Genomic DNA, 23,307 nt, shown 5'->3' with positions numbered 1-23,307 from the left:
AGGTGCCCCCCTACAGCTGAGCACCTCTGGAGACCCCGACCCTAGGCCTCCGTTTCCATGTCACAGAGGTCTCTGTGCAGCTAGTGAGGATGGTGCCTGAGGGCAAGGGCTGGCCAAGCCCAATTCAGGCTCTGGCACCCAGGGCCACAGGACAGGAGGGTGAGCCATTGTGCGCCTCCTGGAGCTCAGGTGCAGGCAGAGCCTCCGGCCCAACTCATCCTTGTGGGTGGTGGGATTTGGAGCAAAGAGCACTTAGGAGAAAGAACCGGAGACTCCACTGCTGTTACCAGGGCACTAGGCCTGGCTCCGCCTCCCAGCCCTGTGCCCTGTTGGGACCAGGTAGAGCTGGGTGCGTGTCAATTTGACTTTCCCTTGGGGTATGTCTATCGCTGGAGGCTGCAGAAGACAGAAGCCGAGGGGTCCAGAGGCACGGCTGTTCTGCGCAGGCTCCGGTTCTGGCTTAGTACTCAGCTTGTCTCTGTCCTGCCTCTCAGGACCCATGCAGAGAACCCTGATTTGCCACCTCTGTGGTAGTGAGCAGCTTCAGTGCCCGTTGCTGGCTGTCAACCACTGTAGAGCAGCGGACTGTAGTCTCCTGAACACAGTAGCAATGGGGACAAGTTCTCTTCAGGTCCACGTTGCTTTTCTGTTGCCGTGTAACATATTATAGCAAACTTGGTGGCCTAAAGCAACACGCATTTGTTAGCTTACAGAAAGTCCAAGGTGGTGCAGCTGGGTTTTCTGTCCAGGGTCCTCCCCCGTAGTCCACATCCAGGTGTCGGCCAGCGTGCACTGACCTGAGCCTGCTTCTGGGCTTGTTCAGGTTGGTCCAAATCCAGTTTCCTGGGGCTGCATGACCATCGTCCGTCTTATGCTGACTGTGGCCACTGCGCCCCTGCCACTTGGAGGGCTGCTCGTGCTCCCAGCCCTATGGCTCTTGCCACTGCTTGGAGATAGCTGTCCACTTTGAGGGGCATGTGAGAGTCTAAGCCGCGGGGGTCCCTCGTCACTCTCAGGTTCTGGAATGGGCCCTTTCCTGAGTTCTGCCCCTACCACAGGTAACGAGGCTCTTGGCCTGTCGCCTGGCTTGTTGTGGGTATCCCATGTTAAGATGATTGTGTGACACCATCATGTTGCAGAGTTACATGAGCAGCTCCTGGCACGCACCTCTCACGTGGAAGATTTGGAACAGCTGAAGCAGGGCTTTGAACAGCAGCAACAGCAAGCAAAAATCCAGCATGAGTCTGAACTGGAGCATCTGAGGATTTATTTTGAAAAGAAGTTAAGGGATGCTGAAAAAACTTACCAAGAAGACCTAACCCTATTACAACAGAGGTTGCAGGGGGCGAGGGAAGATGCTCTTCTGGATTCTGTGGAAGTCGGGTAAATAAAGCAGTTTCCAGCGTCGGTATGTTCCTGAAGTCCAGGTGCCATGCTCCGAGTTCAGGTGTAGCTTTGGTGATTTCAGGCCAGTGGACACCAATGGCCTTTCGTACAAACACATTTTATGGTTGAGACTGAAATGATATAGGCACAAGCACCCGAGTGTGGCCTGCCCATGTGTGTGTGTGCATGAGTCAGTGGCGGCCACATTCTCATCCAGATCTGTGTGTAGCTGTTGGTGGTGGGCGCACTCTCATCCAGGCCAGGGTGCATGTCTGTATGCGCAAGTCAGTGAGCACGCTCTCGTCCAGGCCTGTGTGTGTGTGTGTGTGAGTTGGTGGTGGGTGTGCCGTCCATGCCTGTGTGTGTGTGTGTGTGTGTGTGTGTGTGAGAGAGAGTTGGTGGTGGGTGTGCCGTCCATGCCTCTGTGTGTGTGTGTGGGTGTGTGAGTTGGTGGTGGGTGTGCCGTCCATGCCTGTGTGTGTGTGTGTGTTGGTGGTAGGTGTGCCATCCAGGCCTGTGTGTGTGTGTGAGTCGGTGGTGGGTGTGCTGTCCAGGCCTGTGTGTGTGTATGTGTGTGAGTCGGTGGTGGGTGTGCCATCCAGGCCTGTGTGTGTGTGTGTGAGTTGGTGGTGGGTGTGCCATCCAGGCCTGTGTGTGTGTGAGTCGGTGGTGGGTGTGTTTCGTCCAGGCCTGTGTGTGTGTGAGTCGGTGGTGGGTGTGTGTCGATGGTGGGCGCGCTCTCGTCCAAGCCTGTGCATGTGTATGTGAGTTGCTGGCAGGGACGCTCTCGGCCAGGCCTGGGTGTCCCTGTGCCGTGTCTTTGAGGCCTCCATGGTTCCCTGCGTGTCGGGGAAGTCCTTGAGTGGAAGCACGAGGAGACACCTGTGAACTGTCAGTCCTGGGGAGAGAATGGAGTGCACGGGGAAAAGGGGCATGTGTGTAGGGTTTTTACAAACCGTTTTCTCCTCAGTTCATCCTGCATGGGTTTCGAAGAGACACCTGAGAAAGAAAGAAAAGATCACCTGGATAAACTTGAGCCTGAGCAATATAAGGTAATTGGCGGAGCGCTGAGAAGAGGGTGAGTCCTCTGCTCGTTACCTTCCAGCCAGGCGTCTTCCACATGATAGAGCCAGCGTTTCTGTTCCTCCCGGGGCTTGTCCATGGAAGGAAGGCTGCTTGCGTGTCTTGTGGATGCTGCCCTTGACTTCACTGCTCCTCCGGGGCGGGCCTCACCGAGCACTATTTGATCAGGAAAGGTGGTGGCCAGGGGAGCTGGAGCCCCTCCGTCAGCCCTCGGAGGCCTTGGCTGTGGGCAAGGCCCCCTCCTCCCTGCAGTGGGCTGCATTCATCAGACTTGACTGTGGCAGTTGGAAGGGTGTGAAATTGCATCTTTGCTTTGAGTATGCACAGAACGCCGGCTGGCTTTTGTATTTCTTCCTTGAATTGCTTCCATGCTGCTACTTCTGTCACCTTTAACTCTGTGGCGCACTGCTGTCTAAACAGAACTTCTGGGATGATGGAATGTTCTGGGTCTGTGCTGCCAGCGTGGGGCCCACCAGGACACATGGCGCCATGGAGCACTTGCTGTGTGGCATGAGCAAGCCTGGCATCAGGCTCCGGGGTCACGCAGGGAGGAGATGCAGGGGCAGCACCACGTGGTTTGTTGTGTGGTGGAACCAGTAGAGGGGAACCTGGGGCCTCTGGGCACAGCAGTCAGTAGCCTTCACACTGGAGTAGGGTCCCTGGGCCCGCTGGAGGCTGCAGGGTGTTCAAGCAGGATGGCAGTGGGCCGTACGCCAGTTTGAGTTTCCTGCAAAACAAACCCCAAGACAGGATTTGCCTCACAAGAGGCTATGGGGAAAACGCCAGAGCAGGGCAAGGCCCAGCTGGAACAGGTGGCCAGGGCCGTTCCACAAGTAGGCCTCGTCACAGAGGGAGAGCCTGGGAAGGGGTGCAGTGTGCAGCCCCACCAGGCATCCCTGTATCGTCTGAGAGCCAACCCCTGCCTCCAGGCGTGAGTGTGATGAGGATACAGCTGTTAATGGGCAGTAGTCACAGGAGGCTGGCCTTGAGAAGAGAGCTCAGGCCTGAGATGTGAGGCCACGGGGAGAAACGTGAGGGGCACGTGCCCCACTGACCCTGCTGCTCAGAGCATCAAGGAGAGGTCTGCACAGTCCAGGGCCCTGTCCCCCGGACAGCACCAGCTCTTTTTGGTGCCACCAGCTCCTGTGTCATCTGGCGGCCTGGCTGAGAGACGGGTGTGGGTAGGAGAGCATGTGAGCGCCCCCTTGGGCAGGCGGTGTTCACCAGAGCATGGTGTGTGGTCTCATGAACCTGGTGAGGTTTGGGTTTTCTTTGTGCATGGCGGGAAACACCTTTGGGGGTTATATCTGCAAGGGAGGTAGCTCGGCTCACTAGCGTGCTTGTCCCATGTGGTTTCTCTGCAGGAGAGCCTGCCGTGCTTCCAGGTGGAGTTGGAAGAGAGCCACGGGCACCAGTTGGAAGCGCTGGAGTCAGCTCTCTGCATCCAGCAAGAGGGGCACGTCTCAGACAGATGCCACGCGGAGGCTGCAGTGTTGGGACAGGCGTGGCGTCAGGAGCCCTCTGAAGGGCACAGCCAAGGTGAGCTCCTCCTGTCCCACTGTGGTGTCAGCAGGTGCTAGCTCTGGGGGACAGTCTCGGGGAGCCCAGGTGCCTGGGTTGATCCCAGTCCTCCGTGAAGCACCGGGGTGCTCCAACCTCTTCTGCTGAGGCTGGCGCCTCAACAGTGTGTCCCGATGAGGGTTTGGCGTTGAAGGCGGGTCGCTGGCTGGGTGGGAGCGCGTGTCATGGGCTGGCTCCTCAGCAGCGCAGGTCTGACCCGGGCGGGCACCCTGGGGGTCATGGGGATTGCTGGATGGACATGGTGACCACTTGCCTCTGGAGGGAGAATGAATGTCAGCTGGGCCCAGGGGAAGCTTTTCCAGGATCCTGTTCTGCCCCAGCAGGCCCAGCACCCCCAGCTCACGTAGTCAGACCAGGGTTGTGGGATGTCCAGGTAGGGCACGGGGCACAGAGCTGTGAGATCAGAAGGGGACGGAGAGGAAGCTGCAGTCATCCCAGAGGCGTGGTCCATGGCGCTGGACTGGCGCTGACAGGGTCTCCACAAGAAGCAGCGAGCCCTGGCCCCTGGCACGGACGTGGTGATGGTGGGCGGCCATTATGGCCGCGAGTCCCGCTGGGAGGCACGTGGTCCAACCCCACTCTGGGCTCTGGCCAAGTGGAGAGGAGCCTGACTCTCCTTCAAGGTGGGGCGATACAACGGCGCCTGCACCTGGTCCTCACTCCTGTCTGTCCCGTACCACTGCTGTCCCCACAGGTGGCAGTGGGCGTGGCGTACCTTGAGGCACATGGCTGCTGGGTGCCACTGGTGCCTGGCCACCTGATGCCTTCTCCCTGTTTTCCTCTTCTGCAGAGGAAGAAATGGGCTGGTGGAGGTGGCGTGCTCAGGCACAGAGCAGCGGGGGGGGGGCTGGGATGGGACCCCTCGCGGGCCCCTGAGCTCGGGCCTTGTCCTTCTGGCTGCCTCAGAGACCCTGAGTAACACACATGTGCCCACATCTGGTCCCAGGCATGAGGCTCACTCAGGAACTCATGGAGGGTTACTTGTCACACCTGACCTGAAGGAGTAGCCTGGGCTGGCTGGGCAGCTGCTGTGTGGGCCCAGGACATCCCAGGACTCAGGATGGCGCTATGCTGGGGCAGCATGGAGGTCTCCCAAAAGGGAGGGGACGCTTGAGAGAGTAGTGCCCACTTCCATGACTGAGCCCAGAACTTGCAAATCTACAGTGTCTGTGATCGGAAGCATTTATAGGTCACTGTGCAGCCTGTGGGCTCCCTCGAGGGCTGGTACCGGTGTGACTGTCTTCCCTGCTCCTTTTCCACACAGAGCTCCCCTGGGTACATCTCCAGGATGGGGCCGTGGAGGCAGACACAGAGGTGGCAGCCAGAGTCTTGGGTCTGGAAACGGAGCATAAGGTTAAACTTTCGCTTCTTCATACTGAGCTCAAGGAAGAAATTGAACTTCTAAAAATAGAAAATAGGAATTTGCACGAGAAGTTGCAGCGTGAAATCCGTCTGAAGGAAGACTTGGAGAAGGTGAGTAGTGACTCCACAGCCCTGCGCCTCCCGCCCGAGTCCTCAATCTCTTGCACTTGGAAGGCATGTGTTCTCGTGTATGGAGGGCCACCTTGGGGACACCCCAGTGCTGTATGTGCCTCACTTGTGAGGGCAACAATCCCATATTTTCTTGAAACTATTCCTGGCCATGCCAGTAGTGGGTGGCGGTTGGACAGAATCTCGTCAGGGTCAGCACAGGGGCAAAAGCGAAGTTCTGAGTGAAGGTTTCTTTTGTTTGTCTTGTTTTGAGGTGGAGTCTCATTCTGTTGCCCAGGATGGAGTGTGGTGGCCTGATCTCCGCCCACTGTAACCTGCTTCCCCATTTCAAGCGATCTCCTGAGTAGCTGGGATTACAAATGTGTGCCACCATGCCCAGCTAGTTTTTGTAGTTTTTATAGAGTTGGATTTGCCTTGTTGGACAGGTTGGTCTCAAATGCCTGACCTCACGTGATCTGCCAACCTTGGCATCCCAGCCCACTGTGCCTAGCCCTGTGAGTCAGAATTTCTTAGGGAAACTGTCCAGGTGTCCTCAGAGGGCTCTGGGAGGAGGCATGAGCCCGAGCTCATGCAGCTGGCTTCTGATGCTCACCCTAAGTCTTAAACTGCATCCCCGTTCCCCAGGCTCTTCCTGTGCTGTCTTGCACCCGTGGAAGAGGTGCCCTCTGATGACTTTGGTCACCCTTTGCGAGTGTGAAGTCAGTGTCGTGCTGTCATAAGGGTTGACAAAGCAATGCGAAGCAGCCTCCACCCAGCCTGATGGGCTTGGTTACAGCCAGGGCAGCTCAGGGTCCATCCCAGGCTGGAGCAGTGGCATTAAAGTGAACCAAGATGTCATGTCTCGTCACGTGTGTTCTGACTCCGCCTCATGCTTGCCACCGTGTTTTCATTTCCATTCGTGTCCTGCTCCTCCCATCCATCTGCTCCTCCCTGTGAATGTCTTTGGATTTTCATTCTCCCATCGAGAGACAGCTTCATCAGAAGCTGTTATGACCTGCAAGTCTGGTCCCATGCTGTTTGTTAAACTCAGGTGTTGGCTAGGACTTCAGGCAAAATAGAGATGAGGGTGGAGCCCTGTGGGGAGCCCAGCAGGTGGAGCATGGGCTAATAGTTGTGTGCCGGCCACGCCTGCAGCCACCAGCATGTGGCATTCTCTAGCACTGTTGGCTTAAGACAGATTTGTCCAAGTGACTTTTTTTGTTTGTTTTTAGACGGAGTCTTGCTCTGTCACCCAGGCTGGAGCGCAGTAGTGCAATCTTGGCTCACTGCAACCTCCACCCCCTGGGTTCCAGTGATTCTCCTGCCTCAGCCTTCTGAGTAGCTGGTATTACAGGCGCACACCACAATGCCCGGCTAATTTTCGTATTTTTAGTAGAGATGGGGTTTCACCACGTTGGCCAGGTTGGTCTCAAACTCCTGACCTCATGATCTGCCCACCTCAGCCTCCCAAAGTCCTGGGATTACAGGTATGAGCCACGGCCTCATCTTTTATCAATACAGTCATTCCAACCTCCATGTGCATTTTGTCTGATGTATCTTTTTTTATGCGTTTTACTTTTTTTGGGGGGGACAGGCTGTCACCCTGGCTGGAGTGCAGTGGCACAGTCTTGGCTCACTGCAACCTCTGCCTCCCAGGCTCAAGGGATCCTCCCACCTCAGCCTCCCAAGTAGCTGGGAATACAGATGTGCACCACCATCTAATTTTTGTGTTTTTTGTAGAGAAGGGCTTATGTCAGGTTGCCCAGGCTGGTCTCAAGCTCTTGGGCTCAAGTGATGCACCCGTCTTGGCCTCCTGAAGTGCTGGGATTGCAGATGTGAGCCACTGCACCCAGCCTACTTTTAATCTGTTCAAAGTAAAGTGCATTTTATGTGGACAGCAGATGTTTTTTTAAATCCATTCTGATCATCTCTGCCTTTTAGTTACAGTGCTGAGTCTATTAATGTTTAGTGTAATTACTGATGTGGTCGACTTAGGTCTTCCATTTTACTATTTGTTTTCTATGAGAGTCATCTGGTGGTCATGGTTCTGCTTTTCCTTCTTCTTATGTTTTTGGATTATTTGAATATTTTCTAGAATTGATTTTAATGTGTCTGTTGGCTATGTTAAGTCATTCCTCTTTGCATTATGTTTTTAATGGTTGCCCCAGGGATTAGAATACACATTCTTGGCCCAGCATGGTGGCTCAGGCCCGTAATCCCAGCACTTTGGGAGGTGGGTGAATCACCTTAGTCAGGAGTTTGAGACCAGCCTGGCCAACATGGGGAACCCTGTCTTTACTAAAAAAAAAAATACAAAAATTAGGCGAGTGTGGTGGTACATGCCTGTAATCCCAGCTACCAGGGGGCCTGAGGCAGGAGAATCACTTGAAACCAGGAGGCAGAGGTTGCAGTGAGCTGAGATCACTGCCACTGTGCACTCCAGAGCAAGACTCCATCTCAGAAAAGAGGAAAAAAAAAGAATATGCATTCTTAACTTTGTCTTTTATCAGCACAGTCTACCTAGGTCTTCACCATGATGCTGCCTTCCCTAAACCGTGACTTCTAACTGCACAGGTGCTTCCGTTACCTCCCCTTTGTCTTCTGTGCTAGTTTTCATGGACATCACATTGATCTCCCCTATGTAAGCTCCATGCAGTGTTAGGAGATTTGCTTTGGAAAACATGTATCTGAAAGAAATTAGGAGGAAGAATGGCCTTCGACCTGTCATTTCTGGTGCTCCTCATTTCCTGAAGATGTGAGTGTGTGTTTGGTGTCTTCAGCCTGAAGGACCTCCTTCAGCATCGCTTGTTGTGTTGCACACATCTGCTCTGGTTTTTGAAAAACCTTCATTTTACCTTGATTCTGTTTTTTTTTTTTTTTTACACAGTTTCTGTCTTGTTACCCAGGCCTGGAGTGCGATGGCGCGATCTTGGCTCACTGTAACCTCTGCCTCCCGGGTTCAAGCAATTCTCCTGCCTCAGCCTCCTGAGTAGCTGGGATTATGGCATGTGCCATCACGCTCAGCTAATTTTGTATTTTTAGTAGAGGAGGGGTTTCTTCACGTTGGCCAGGCTGGTCTCAAACTCCCGACCTCAGATGATCTGCCCGCCTTGGCCTCCCAAAGTGCTGGGATTACAGGCATGAGCCCTATGCCCAGCTTTACCTTAAGGAGTATTTTTGTTCCTTAAGGAGTATTTGTGCTGCATAAGAAAGTCTGAGGTGACAGGTTATTTCATTCAGTATTTCAAGATGTTTAAAACCCTTCTTTGCAAATTTTACGGTCTGTTTTTGTCTTGGTATTGATCTCCATTGATTGCGTTTCATCTTCAGCAGGGTTCACGTTTTCCTGCTTATTTATGTGTTAGCCAGGTTCGGGTTGCATCCTGGACACCGTGAGTGATAGATTTGGAGACTCTGGGTTCTGGGTTCTGTCTTGCTCCTCCAAAGAGTGGTGGTTTTGTGTTGCAGCAGGCGGTTAACTCGGCTGACTTCAGACTCCATGCTCCCCTGCTATGCTGGGCTGCGGCCTGGTGTCAATTCAGCTTTTGTAGCTTTAGCCGGCTTGCTTTTGGAGTCTGCCCTGTGAACATACGGTCGGGGTCAGCCTGAGATTTGGGCGGTGTTCACTCTCAGGCATTGCAGCTCTCTTTCCTCCCTCCCTCTCGAGTTCTCCTGGTCACACAAGAGGGATTATGGGGTTTCTGAGTGGAGCACGGACAGATCCTACTCTTACTGAAAAACTCGAAAAAGAGAAATGGCCCAGTGCCGTTTCTTTCTTCTGAGTATACAGCCCTCTCCACGGTCTGTCTGCCTGTGGTTCTCTCCACGGCCTTCAGGGTTTTTACGTTTTATTCAGTTCATAGTCCTCGTCTCTGAAGGGCTGGTCTGACGAGGTGCACAGGCATCACCAGATGTAGGACTCTAAACTTTAATAACTTATTTTTAAATAAGGAGTTGAGGTCAATCTTACATGCCTTTTTGAGGTTTTTTGTTTCTGATTGATGAGTTCAGGAGTTTATTGACCTACCTTCTTCCTCTTTGAAAGTCAGGAAGTCAGGCACGGTGTCTCATGCCTGTAACAATCCCAGCACTTTAGGAGGCTGAGGCAGGTGGCTTGCTTGAGCCCAGGAGTTTGAGATCAGCCTGGGCAACATACAAAATCTCTCTATAAATGATCGCTTGAGCCCAGGAGTTCGAGGCTGCCATGAGCTGTGATGGTGCCCCTGCACTCCAGCCTGGGCGACAGAGCCAGACCCTGTCTCAAAAAACTAAAAGGAAAAGAAAAGATGAGAATATTTACCTTCTGCATTCTTCTTCGTCCCCCTCTGCACAGGATCCTTTACAGTGAGCCTTGCAGTTCATCCACCCCTTGCTCCAGGTCTTTCTGTGTTCTGTCCTTGACCTTGTACAGGATGGCAGCATCACACCATCTGCTGCTCTTGCTTCCTCGTGTCTGGTCCTGCTTGCCACAGGCAGTCCACGCTTTCTGTGGGGTTGGTGTTCCCCTGTGGGAGGCCTGTAGCCGATCTGAGTCCTGCCGCTGGTCTTAGTTGGAACAGAGAAGGCTTCTAGCCGCTGCCTTTGCTCAGCTGATGAGCGTGCCTTCAGCTTTGGTTGCTGTCGAGGCCACGGGCTCCAGAAATAAAGAACAGTTGGTTTGCGGTGCCAGCATGTAGGAGGCATTTTATTTAGTTTTAGAATTTGTTCACTTGAGGTTTCTTCCATTCTCATCAACATGAGAATCATTCCCATTGCTGTGTGCAGCGTAACGGGTGTGTGTGCGGTGGAAGTTCCCCGTCTTCAGAGGTGGGTTTCGGTTGTCTCTTCCAGTCATCTTTTCTATTAGCTTCTTTCCTCTTAGATAAAATTATGTTGTCTGTAGGTAAAGCACAGTTTAGTTGAAGACCACCAGGAAGAACTAGATAACGCTATGCAAAAGATTCAGCTGATGAAACAGGAATTCAAAAAAAAAGAAGTGGACTGGAAAGTTACAAGGGAGGAGTTACAGCGGGAAGCTGAGGAGAAATTAACATTGATGCTTCTTGAACTAAGAGAAAAGGCTGAATCTGAGAAACAGTCCATTGTAAACAAGTTTGAGCTTCGAGAAGCTGAAATGAGGCAGCTTCAGGACCAGCAGGCAGCCCAGATCCTGGATCTGGAGAGGTCCTTGATGGAGCAGCAGGGCCGCCTGCAGCAGCTGGAACAGGAGCTCACGGCAGACGAAGCCCTGCGCTGCAGCCATTGTGGGCGGGAGCCACCCGCAGTCCAGAGTGGGGAGCTTGCCGCACTCCGAGTGAAGGAGGACTGTGCCCTGCAGCTGATGCTGGCCCGGAGCAGGTGGGTTTGCTGTGGCGCCATCTGCAGTCCCTGTGAGGCCACACACTGTGGAGGGTGAAGGGCAGCTCCTAGGAGGAGGAGCTGGGGGCTCCACTGGGTGAAAAGGTCAGGAGGAGCTGGAACAAGTCGCCACCTCTGGTCCCCGCAAGGCTGCACTCTCTGGGTGGTGTCGGGGTGAGGCGGGCATCAGTCATCTTCTCTGTTCTTTGCGTGTTTTGAGATTTGAACAGCAGAAGCTAAATCTCGTTTATAAGGTGTCATAAGGACATGCAGTTTATCCACTAAGAGTTTTTTTTTTTTTTTTTTTTAACTTAAACAGGTGATTTTTAAATACACATTTTTTTTCTGAAGCATACACACTTGCCCCTAAAGTTTTTGAGGTTTAGAAAGTGACTGGGAGAGGCTTCCAGGCGCAGAGGTGCCCCTGCCTCTTGCCATCTGTCCTGTGTCACCAGCACCCTTTGGAGGCCTTGGCACTTTGCAGGACCCTCCGGCACCAGCCTATTTGGCCTCCTGATGGGAGCTGGTCCTTCTGTTAGGACTCTCACTGTCTCTGTCTTTGGCCCTGAGTGCCGCCCACACCTCCTTAATTCACCTGCCATGGGGTTCTCAGGTCTCTTCCCTTCCCGTGGGCCCCCATGGGCAGTGCCCCTTCCCCGTTGAGGAGCAGAGACCACCTTGGAATTCTTGGTTGGGAGCTGACTCAGACGCCCTGGCGTGAGTAGGGGATTGGTTGTAACTGCCACCTGTGGCTCTGATGGGATGTGTGTGTGTCGGTTCTTGCCAAAGACACTGAGTCCTGAATGTGGTCTGTGGCCTGGTGACTCCCATGGCTCTGGCCTTTGACCTCTGGGCTCCTCTGGTTTCATGGGGCCTACTCACTCTCCCACTTAGTATTTCTGGTGGTAGAGGGAGAAGGCGTAAGAGCAGTTAAAATCCAGAACAGTTGAAGTGGTGTTCCTTGTAAGAAACTGACTTGGGTTTTGCAAGGTGGATGTTTCCTGGATGCGTATTTACTTGTCCTCTGTTCACTTTGTTGCCGTAGGTTTTTAGAGGAACGTAAAGAGATCACCAAGAAATTCAGTGCGGACCAAGATGCCTTCCTGCGGGAGGCCCAGGAGCAGCATGCCCGGGAGCTGCAGCTCCTCGAGGAGAAACACCAGCAGCAGCTAGTGTCGGTGACAGCAGAGCTCGAGGCCAGACACCAGGCTGCGCTGGGCGAGCTGACAGCCTCCTTAGAGAACAAGCAGGGGGCTCTGCTGGCCGCACGTGTAGCTGAACTGCAGACAAAACATGCTGCTGACCTCAGCGCTCTGGAGACCAGACATCTGTCAAGCCTGGATTCTTTGGAATCCTGTTACCTGTCTGAAATTCAGACCATCCGTGAGGAGCACAGGCGGGCCCTAGAGCTCTTACGAGCAGACTTTGAGGAGCAACTGCAGAAAAAGGACTCTCTTCACCGAACGATTTTGACTCAAGAGTTGGACAAACTGAAGCAGAAACATGACGGGGAGCTGCAGTCTGTGCGGGACGGCCTGCGAGCCCAAACGAGCCCGGAGCTCACTAGGACCGTGGCTCACCAGCTGCAGGGAGCGCACCAGGTAAGGTGCCGGGGCCCGGCCCCAGTCCAGGACAGCCTCCCTCCACCGCCTGTGTGTTTCCACCACATGTCACATGTATGTGTGAGTGAGCGTCTGCGCCTGTGTGGTGGGTGTCTGTGTCACATGTACGCATACGTGAGCGTGTCTGTGCGCCTGTGCACGTATCTGTGTCACATGTATGCACACGTGAGCATCTGTGTGTTCCTGTGTGGGTGGGTGTGTTACATGTATGCACGCGTATCTGCATCTGTGTGGGTGTCTGTGTCACATGTATGCATACGTGAGCGTCTGTGTGCGCCTGTGCAGGTGTCTGTGTCACATGTATGTGCACGAGCATCTGTGTGTTCCTATGTGGGTGTTTGTGTCACATGTATGCGCGCAAGCGTCTTTGTGTGCCTTTGTGGATGTCTGTATCACATGTGCGTGCGCGAGCGTCTGCATGTTCCTGTGTGGGTGTCTGTGTCACATGTATGCGTGCGTGAGCGTCTGCGTGTGCCTGTGTGGGTATCTGTGTCACATGTATGCGTGCGAGCGTCTGCGTGTGCCTGTGTGGGTGTCTGTGTCACATGTATGCACGCAAGCGTCTGCGTGTGCCTGTGTGGGTGGGTGTGTCATGTATGCTGTCTGTGTCACATGTATGCACGCAAGCGTCTGCGTGTGCCTGTGTGGGTGGGTGTGTCATGTATGTGCGCGAGCGTCTGCGTGTTCCTGTGCGGGTGTCTGTGTCACATATATGCGTGTGTGAGCATCTGCATGTGCCTGTGCGGGTATCTGTGTCATGTACGCGCGCGAGTGTCTGCGTGTGCCTGTGCGGGTGTCTGTGTCACATGTATGCGCGCGAGCGTCTGCATGTTCCTGTGCGGGTGTCTGTGTCACATGTATGCGTGTGTGAGCATCTGTGTGTTCCTGTGCGGGTATCTGTGTCATGTATGCGCGCGAGCGTCTGCGTGTGCCCGTGCGGGTGTGTGTGTCACATTTATGCGCGCGAGCATCTCCGTGTGCCCGTGCGGGTGTCTGTGTCACATGTATGCGCGCGAGCGTCTGCGTGTGCCCGTGCGGGTGTCTGTGTCACATGTATGCGCTCCAGCCTCTGCGTGTGCCTGTGCGGGTGTCTGTGTCACATGTATGCGTGTTAGCATCTGCGTGTGCCTGTGCGAGTGTCTGTGTCACATGTATTCGCGCGAGCATCTGTGTCTGGAGCTGATGATGCAGGTCAGTTCCTTGTCAGACATTTCTTCATATTCCAAATGATAAACTAGGGAATTGCAAGCTCGATAAACACAGATGTGCCAGGTGGACATGTTCCTTTCCCAATACAAGTGTGCCCAGGGAGGGCTTCCTCCTACCTGACTGTGGGTAACAGCATTGAGGCTCCAAAGCATGGGTTTATTGTTTGCTTTCGCTCAGCTCTGTGTAAGAACAGAAGGCGAAAGGTGTCACCTTCTTTAACCGCTGTGAGGGTTTCATGTTGTTTCAGGTTTTTTCTTTTTTGAGACAGTTTAGCTCTTTTCGCCCAGGCTGGAGTGCAGTGGCACAATCATGGCTCACCACAACCTCTGCCTCCTGGGTTCAAGTGATTCTCCTGCCTCAGCCTCCCAAGTAGCTGGGACTACAGACATGTGCCACCACACCCAGCTAATTTTTTGTATTTTTAGTAGAGACAGGGTTTTTCCATGTTGGTCAGGCTAGTCTTGAACTCCTGACCTCAGGTGATCTGCCCACCTCAGCCTCCCAAAGTGCTAGGATTATAGGTGTGAGCCTCTGCACCTGGCCCAGGCTGTTCTGTGTGGTCTGAGCATGGGATCTGGGGGGAATTCCTGGAAAGCAGAGTACGTTCAGGCCTGTCCTGTCATGTGCAAGGCACAGCCAGTTGCCTGTCTGGGGTCCCTGTGTACTGTCCTCATCCCCACTGTCATGAGCGAGGTGCAGCCAGTTGCCTGCGTGAGGCCTCTGTGTACTGTCCTTGTCTTCACCAGGTGTCAGGGGAGTCCTGGGGATGTGTTTTGTTGGTTTGATTCTTGTTTGTTTTTTAAGACACAGAGTCTCCCTGTGTTGCCTAGGCTAGTCTTCAACTCCTGGGCCTAAGAGGTCCTCTTGCCTTGGCCTCCCAGGTAGTTGGGATTACAAGCATGGGCCACTGCTCCCACCTTGGGATGTGCCTCTTGACAGACGCTAGAGCCATGTTGTCTTTCTGGACACAATTTAGACAGGGGTTTGATGCTGCTGGGAGCTGCTCCCCAGGTGTACCACAGTTCTCAGATGCTAGCATCAGTTTTCTTCCAGTCCAAAGGAAGGAAACCGATACTGGCATCTGAGGATTGTGATCACAGACAGGCAGGCAGGCAGCAGCCACAGGGTTGGGCCTCAAGGCTCTGATTGGCTCTCGCCATGTTTCCCAGGCTGGTCTCGAATTCATGGCTCTCTAGTGCTATGCTTTGGAGAATAGCACTTGTTCCCAAGCTGTGGATTTAAAATGAAGTTCTGAAAGAATATTCAGAAAGGAGGAACATGTATCTCACATGTGAAGTGTGTATTTCAAACCATGGCCTGATTTAGTCCAGGAAGCGTGTGGAACATGTGTACCTTCCTGTAGGGTCCAGCCCTACAGGGTCCCGTGAATCCCTCTCTGCTGGTGTGGAGATGAGAAACTGGAAATAAAGGACACAAGACACAGAGACAGAGAAGAGAAGAGTTTGGGCCCAGGGGTCCACTTCTGCCCAAAGCGTGGAGACCGGCAATGGCCTCGAATACCTGTATGCTCTGACCTTTATAGAGTACAAAGCAGGGGAAGGGCAGCTAAGATGAGGTAATGGTGGTCAGTGATAGGGTCAGGTAAGTCACATCTCTTGGAGATAGGACGCCCAGGACTTCGAAGAAGCCGAGTCGAGAAAACCTAAGGTGTCAGCACTTTTTTCATACTTAAGAAACAACAAGGTCACTAAGATTTATGTTACTATTATTAATTCTTATCTTCTAAGAAAAAGAAGAACTAAGTGCAGAGGCAGAACTTGAAAGTAGCCAGGGAACGTGACCACTGAAGCACAGCACCACATAGAGACAGTTAAGTCCCCGGACGTCTGCAGGCCTCCCTGACAGACGCCAGGCCTACCACAAGAGCTTAGAAGAGCAGTTTTCTCCTAACTCCCCCGAGGAAGGAGACATCTCGGCCATCTTGGACGTTTCCTTCCCTAGCTGTCTAGACAGCGGGCGCTTTCACAGCGCTGACACTGTTACCCAGCCAAGGCGCCCTCCAGCAGCCCTTATGCAGGCATAACAGAGGACTTAGAGCATCTTGCATTAGGGTCACCTCTTTTCCAGTGCCACTTCAGTCTTACATTTGTTGACCTGAGGCTTAGTAAGATTATATGATTATATAGATGTATTTATTTGTGATTATATATGAATAGTTATGTGGTTACATATGATTATATTTAGGAATAACTATGTAACTATATCTGTAATTCTGTGTTTATATGAGGACATGCTGAGGCTTCAGTCCCTTGCCTCGGCTCTTGCAGGGTTGCCCCCGAACACCTTCTGTGCCCTGCGTGGGGATGTGGCATGTCTAGATGTTTCCTGGGCAGGAGAAGCTGGTCACAGCCCTGTGCAATCAGAGATGCCTGCTGGAGGAAGAGAGGACCGGAGCCCTGGACAGGGTGGGTGCTGAGGTCCTGCTCCTGGAGTGCCAGCACCAAGTGACCTTGTAGGAGCTCAGAGATGCAGGAGCAGAAAGCAGGGCAGGTGGAGCTGGGGGTGCTGGGGGAGCCGGAGGTTCTGGGGAGCTGGTGGGCTGGGGGGCTCGGAGGATTGGCGGAGCCTGGCGGTCGGGGGGAGCTGGGGGAGCTGGAGGAGGGGGCTGCGCAGGTGAGCAGCTCCACGCGTGTGGTTCCCACAGGGGTGCCTCCTGGGCTTCTCTTCCCTGAGTCTTCGTCAGAGAGTTGAGGCACTTACAGGTGCACTTGGAGCCACTGGGTTGTGCGTGCCTTGGGGTCTGTGATTAAAGGATGCAGCTTCAGAGGGCAGGTGTGTCAGTACACTTGGCCAGCCAGGCAGCCACAGGGCTGGGCCTCAATGCTCTGATAGCCTCTTACTGTGTTTGACAGGCTGGTCTCGAATTCATGGGCTCAAGTGATCCTCCCGCTTTGGCCTCCCCAAAGTGCTGGGATTACAGGCATGAGCCTCTGCACCTGGCCAGTATAGTTTCTTTCTCAGTTTTTTTAAACCTTGTATGTCAGAATATGCATAAGCACTTTGCCAAATTATGTCAGCTGGAGTCAGAGTGAGCAGTTGGAATACCCCTTGGATTCCTGAGGTGGCCGTGGAAGGGCCTGGCTGGCATCTCTGCCACCTGCTGTGGTCTTGGCTCTCCCCGCGTCCATGCAGGAGTGCATTTGAGCAGCAGGGTCTCCCCATTTGTGGACCATTGCATCTGTACCACCCAGGCGCCACCACCTTGGATGGTGGCCCACATGATGTGCACGCACGCACAGCACATGTGCACATGCCTTCTGGTCTACATGTTGTGTTCAGACCCATACACACAGCACAGGCGCACATGCTTGCTGGCCTACGTGATGTGTGCACACACACACACACAGCACAGGTACACATGCCTGTTGGCCTACGTGATGTGTGCACACACACACACACACACACAGCACAGGTGCACATACCTGCTGACCTACGTGATGTGTGCACACACACACACATAGAGCACAGGTGCCCATGTAATTCTGCATGTTCTGCAGGGTGGATGCCTGGGGTCGTCCTGCTTCTGTGTTCTGAGTCGGTATGATTTTCTGGATTTTCTGTGAGGGGAGGGTTAGAGTCTGTGTTTGGAGCACTTCACAAGTAATTGTTTGGTAATTTATTTGAAGCATCATGTGCAAATTTGAGGTGATTCTTTTTTGTAAACACTGTTCCAAGGGGGTTTTAAACAAGGACATGCTAGTATCTCATTTCTAGTCACATAGTAAGGCCTTGCAGCTGACAGGTTTGCTCAGTGAAGAGGGACTGCTCCTGAGGATGGGTGACACAGTGACTGATTTTGAGGTTAGAACTGACCTGTTTCTTCCCATGGACGTCCCCAGAGTGAGAATCGCAGGAGGTGACAGAGACAAAGGGAAGCACAGACATGAGATTTCTCCCATGTGTAAAGGCTTGGCCTTGGCATTCTTGAGATCTGCTTCTTGGTCCCCACAGCCCTGGGGCCATCACTGAGGAGTCCTGTGTCCCGCAGGAAGGGCCCTGGAGGATTTTAGGCGGCAGGACCCCACATTCCCAGTTGTTCTCACCGACGTTGTTGTCTCTTCTGCCTCTGCTGAAGGGGAGGTCTGTGTGCCTGGCCTCGTGTGGCTCTTACAGGAAGGCCAGCCCCTCCATGTGTCTGGGGTTTGCCGGTCGGGTAGACGCCCACTGCCCTCAGAGCATGGCGTAGAGTGGGATTTGTAGGACAGCCCTGGCCCCTCAGTCCTAAGGCTCAGCCCTGAGACCTGACCCTGCTGGGCAGTGCGCGGGTCTCTGTTTTCTGATCATGCCAAAGAAATTCTGTCCATTTCATTTGCATGTAGCACAAAGAGGTGTTCGTTTTCTGAAATCGTGTGTTCTTCTAGGGTGACTGTTTTTGTTGTTTTATAGAGAGAGGATCTTGCTCTGTCGCCCAGGCGGAAGGTAGTTATCTTTTTACTTTGCTCCTAAGGATGTGCCTGTCAGATACTCTTTTATGTGATTGTTTCGTGTAGCCGATTTCACAGAAGAAAACAATTGGGCTGTGGGGAGGTGGGATGTACTGTTTTATTTTATACTAACTTTTGTGGGGCAGATTAACTCAGCAAGCCCCCTGGTCACTGGCTAGTGGGGTACACACTTAATACATTAGTCGCCCTCTCTCCTGATTATGTAGAAGCAAATCCAAAACACCGTGTGTCTGAGTGAGGTGTTTCCCACAGTACAGCGTAGCTGTGATCCATTCTCACCCTAAAACACCCACAGCGACCCCTGCGCTTCATCACAAGCCCAGCCCACATGCCAGTCTCTTCCTGGCGGGCTCACATCGGGATCTGTTCTGTTCCTGTGATGCTGGTCAGCCTTCCCTCGTTTGCACAGGCACGTTGGTACATCTGCAGACCAGGGACTGGTGAGAATGCTTCTTGGGTGTTGGCTGCTCCTCTCCTAGTTTTTCCTCAGGCTTTACCCTGCGAAGAGACTTACACAAAGTCCTGCTGAGCCATGATGTGGGAGTGTTTGGGGTCATTGTCCCAAAATAGCTGGGATGTCCTGTTCTTCCCCTGCAGCGATGCTCTATCTGAGCCTCAAATATCTTTGCACCTGTTGGAATAGCAGTCACTTGTCAGTGGGGTGACTTGACCTACGCTTGCGGGGCGATTGGATTACTTTCCAGGCTGCCGCCCTTTGGAGTTTTGTTGTGAGGAAAATTCTCTGGAAGCGTAAGCTTGATTTCTTTTTGTTAGAAATATGTATGTATCCCATAAGATTTCCCCGCCCTGCCCCACCCCGAACCGCCCGTGCTGGTAATGCGAACTAAAGCTCTGGGTGCAGAAGTGAATCGCATGTGGCTGGCGTGGGTGCTCAAGGCGGTGTTATCTTTTCTTGGATTGAAAACTTCAAATCTATTCATGGGTTAATTTTTTTAAATATTAAGAGAATATTAACACGGGTGATTTAGAGTTTGAATGCCCTGAATGCTTCCTCAGTTGAATGTCTTTGTGTTCTGACGTTGGTTCTTTTGTGCATGCCACTTACTTTCTTTCCTCACCAGCGTATCTATTACATTTTCTTAATGATTAAAACGTGATTTTTTTTTGGCACTTGTGTAGATTTTAGAAAAAACTGAGAATAATTTTTTTTTAAATTTATTTTTTTTTTTTGAGACAGAGTCTTGCTCTGTTGCCAGGCACCAGAGTGCAGTGGCGCTATCTCGGCTCATTGCAACCTCCGCCTCCCAGGTTCAAGCAATTCTCCTGCCTCGGCCTCCCATGTAGTTGGGACTACAGGCACGCGCCACCACGCCCAACTAATTTTTGTATTTTTCACTAGACACAGGGTTTCACCATATTGGCCAGGATGGTCTCAATCTCTTGACCTTGTGATCCGCCCGTCTCGGCCTTCCAAAGTGCTGGGATTACAGGCGTGAGCTACCGCGGCTGGCCTAGAATAACTTTTTTTTAAAACATCTTTTTTTTTTCTTTTAGTCTGGTCTAACTTGTAATTAAAAAATCTTTTCTGATACTGACCTCACAACTTAGAATATGGTCAATTTAAAGATAGCTTTTGTTTTGTTTTGGTTTTTTTGAGACGGAGTCTCGCACTGTCACCCAGGCTGCGATCTCTGAAACCTCCACCTCCTGGGTTCAAGTGATTCTCCTGCCTCAACCTCCTGAGTAGCTAGGACTACAGGCGCCTGCCACCATGCCTGGCTAATTTTTTGTATTTTTTAGTAGAGACGAGTTTTCACTACATTGGGAAGGCTGGTCTCAAATGCCTGACCTCGTAATCCACCCGCCTTGGCCTCCCAAAGTGCTGGGATTATAGGTGTGAGCCACTGCGCCTGGCCAATTTAGAGAGTTTTACTCCAGGCTAGAGGCTCTGGCAGGGAGTGGTTGCAGGAATAAAACCTCCTTTGGGCTGGTCCAGTCAGGTTGAGGGGAAGGCCAAGCACGAACACTTCTGCCAGACACTGCTGCCAAGCCAAGGCCCTGGGCCTGTGGGATCACACGTGGTATGCTTCTGGCAGACCCTGCGGCCGAGCTGAGGCCCGGGGCCTGTGGGATCACTGGCCGTCCCGCTGCTGGGCCTGCATGCCTGTGACCTGTCTGGCCCTGCCAGATGTCTCCTGGAGACTGTCCACCTGCGGGGAGCTGCCTCATTTGGCATCTTCCACCTCCTACGTCCTCTGCAGGTCCGCCGAAGGCCTGAGAGTGTGTGGACAGGACAGAGCCAAGTGTTGATGGCTAGGGTGGCTCCCCTGGGTTAAGGTGGTGCCCGCGGGTTCTGCTGTGCCCTCCTGCAACAAAGAGAAGGTCAAGACTGGACGTGTGAAGCTTCCAACAGCCAGTGGGTGCAGCAGGAGGGAGCGCTGCCTCCGTCTGCCATGCTGGGCTTCCCGGACGGCTGCGTGTAGTGTTGGCCCTCCCTGGCCAGGGTTCTCTGTGGAGCCTGCCCTCCGCCCTCTCGGCCTGCAGTGCATGACACCAGGATCCAGAAAGCAACGGGGCTGTGCTCCTGAGTGGGGCGGGGCTTGGCGTGCCCAGGGCTTAGGGCACGCTCCGCAGCCTGCGGGGCTGGCAGATACTCCTGAGTGCCTGTGTTGACCTCAGACAGAAGGTTGATTTTCTCATTGTTAACACAGTAACCCTCTATAGGAGATTTTTGTCTGAAGAGAGTAGTCTGTAGCTCAGAAAGGTGTTCAAAGGACCTCTGATTTCAGCCTTGGACTCCTGCCACATCCTCTGCTGGGCATGAGCCGTGCAGAGGTTTGCCCTTGGGAAAACAGCTGACGCTGTGGGTGCCAAGAGGGAAGCTCCTGATCTGGGCCTGGCTGGGCCTAAGGAGCCTGTCCACTGTGACTCTGACCGGGCTGCTGTGGGCATCATGGCGGCGCCTTGTCTTGAGGATGGATTTTCTTACCTTCCCAGTTCCTTGGCCTCCGTCTTGCTGATCCTCGTTGGCATTTGGGGTTTTGTTTTTGAATTCACCAGCCTTCTGTTGTTGGTTTGCACAGAGCCAGCATCCCTCCTCAGACCTCTCACTCCTGGCCTGCTGTCTCCTCCCTGGCTATTGGCCCAGATCAACACGTCTGTCCCCAACGAGACACATTGCTGATGGTTGCGACATCAGCACGGTAATTAAAGTTTGGAAAGTTTGTAGTGTGCCATAGCTCAGAAGTTAATCTGAAGTGCTTCCTTTCAAACAGATGGAACTAAATCTGATTCAGGAGAGAAATTTCATTAAAGTGATCCGTACTCACAATTCCACATGGTCTCTAGACCCTGAGAGTGTGAATTCGGTGCTGTACCGTGTGAACCTGTTTGTGGTTGCTGTGACTAAGATGCAACTGCACAGCCCACCTGGCACTCTCAGCAAGCTCCACGCTGGCGCCAGGGCACACAACCCTTTCTCCTTTTCCTCCCATGACTTATCACACGGAAAAGGTAGAGAATCATGAGAATTTCTGGTGTTGGGGTTGCATGTGTTTGCTGAAACTGTTGGCCCGGTTACTTTGGATAAGAGCCTCACTCAGTGTTGACGCCTTTCTCCTCCTGAAGCCCATGGAGGCCCAGCTCTCAGCCCTCCTGGCCGTGCTGGGCAGGGAGGAGAGTGGGCAGTCCGCCCCAGATGTCCTGGGCAGCTGGTCCCACCTCCGAGGAGACGAGGAGACGAGCTCAGTGCTGTCCTTCCCTGCCTGCTAAGTAGATAAAAAGCTTACTTTATCATTACCTTTTCACATGCTAACTTGAAACAATTTCATTGTCTTACAACTGAGCTTTTTCTAGGCAACGTTTGTCATGCCTTTTTATATTTAAATCTGCTGCTTAACATACCTCTTCTGCTGAGAATCTGTCATGACTTATCTTACATCTGAGAAAAGTTTATTCTAAAACGTTTCATCACCTCAAAACAAACCCCCAGTGGCTCATGCCCATAGTCCCAGTGCTTTGGGAGGCTGAGGCAAGAGGATTGCTGCAGCCCAGGACTTCAAGACTAAAAATAAAAACATTAGCAAGGTGTGTTGGCGCATGCATGTAGTTCCAGCTACTCAGAAGGCTGAGGTTGGAGGATCGCTGGAGGCCAGGAGGTTGAAGCTGTAGTGAGCTGAGATTGCACCACTGCACTCCATCCTGGGTGACACGAAAATGTTGCCTCAAAAAATAATTAAATGAAAATTAAGGAAAAACAGAAGACACCCCACTCATTAGGAGCTACTTCTCATCCTCCCTTCTCCCCCGTTCCTGGTGGTCTGCTGTCTGCTGTCCATAACCGTGGACATTTACGTAAATAGACTCAGGCAGGTGTGCCCTTGGTGTCTTCTGCTTTCGCTTTGTGTTCCCAGGTTCACGCATGTCGTAGCATGTATCAGTATGTGTTTGATGTTTGTCTTCTGTATATCTTCTGTCTTTTTTGTTCCTGTATTTCTCCATCACTACTTTTTTTTAACTTAAATTTCCATGATGTTTACTTTACCATACAGTGGTCCTCCCGTACCCACAGGGGATGCATTCCAAGACCCCTAAGTGGTGCCTGAAATTGTGGATGCCGTTTTTACCTGTGCATACCTGTCATCAACCTTTAACTCAGAGGAATCCCATTATGGCGTCTGCGGCACATCTGAATTGCAGTGTCACCTCTCCTGTGCTTTGGGGCCGTGACCAAGTGAAATGGGGTGACTTGAAACAAGTACTGTGATGCTGCGACAGTCGGTCTGGTCACCGAGATGCCTGTGTGTGGGCGGGTGGTGCCTGCAGCATGGGCAGTCTGGGCAGAGGGGTGACCCCCGGCCTGGCCCGCCGGATCTCAGCCAGCCATTCAGCATGGCAGGCACTTTAACACTCATGAGTTATTTCTGGAAATTTTCATACATTTTCAGAATGAGGCTGAACACAGTAACTGAAACCACAGACAAAGGGGACTGCTATATGTATTGAGCTCTTTTCTTAGCACTTGCCTTGAGCCGTACAGCGAGCACCTAACAATCTGGTTTAGATTAATACCAACTTAATTTTAAAAGTTTACAAAACTGTTTGCTATTCCCTCCTCTGCCCTTTGCGCTCAAATTGTCATACCAAGCAGGTCCTTTTTTTTTTTTTTTTTTTTTTTTTTTTTTTTTTTTTTT

The 23,307-nt window shown here is 52.5% G+C and overlaps 1 protein-coding gene across 1 annotated transcript in view; it reads left to right on the top strand.

Annotated features, from left to right (window-relative positions):
• Positions 1–23,307, top strand: part of PCNT (pericentrin) — a 112,547-nt gene that overhangs the window by 33,955 nt on the left and 55,285 nt on the right. Inside the window, exons 11-16 of the mRNA XM_017538476.2 lie at positions 1,140–1,383; positions 2,357–2,438; positions 3,834–4,008; positions 5,315–5,523; positions 10,403–10,857; positions 11,903–12,458. Of these exons, the coding sequence (XP_017393965.2) occupies positions 1,140–1,383; positions 2,357–2,438; positions 3,834–4,008; positions 5,315–5,523; positions 10,403–10,857; positions 11,903–12,458 (1,721 nt within the window). The remainder of the gene's footprint in view (positions 1–1,139; positions 1,384–2,356; positions 2,439–3,833; positions 4,009–5,314; positions 5,524–10,402; positions 10,858–11,902; positions 12,459–23,307) is intronic.

The sequence above is a fragment of the Cebus imitator genome, unplaced genomic scaffold (genome assembly GCF_001604975.1).
Source record: "Cebus imitator isolate Cc_AM_T3 unplaced genomic scaffold, Cebus_imitator-1.0 Scaffold112, whole genome shotgun sequence".
NCBI classification, from domain to species: Eukaryota; Metazoa; Chordata; class Mammalia; order Primates; family Cebidae; genus Cebus; species Cebus imitator.
The sequence above is the reverse complement of the archived record's forward strand: the minus strand, read 5'-3'. Positions and strand labels throughout refer to the sequence as shown.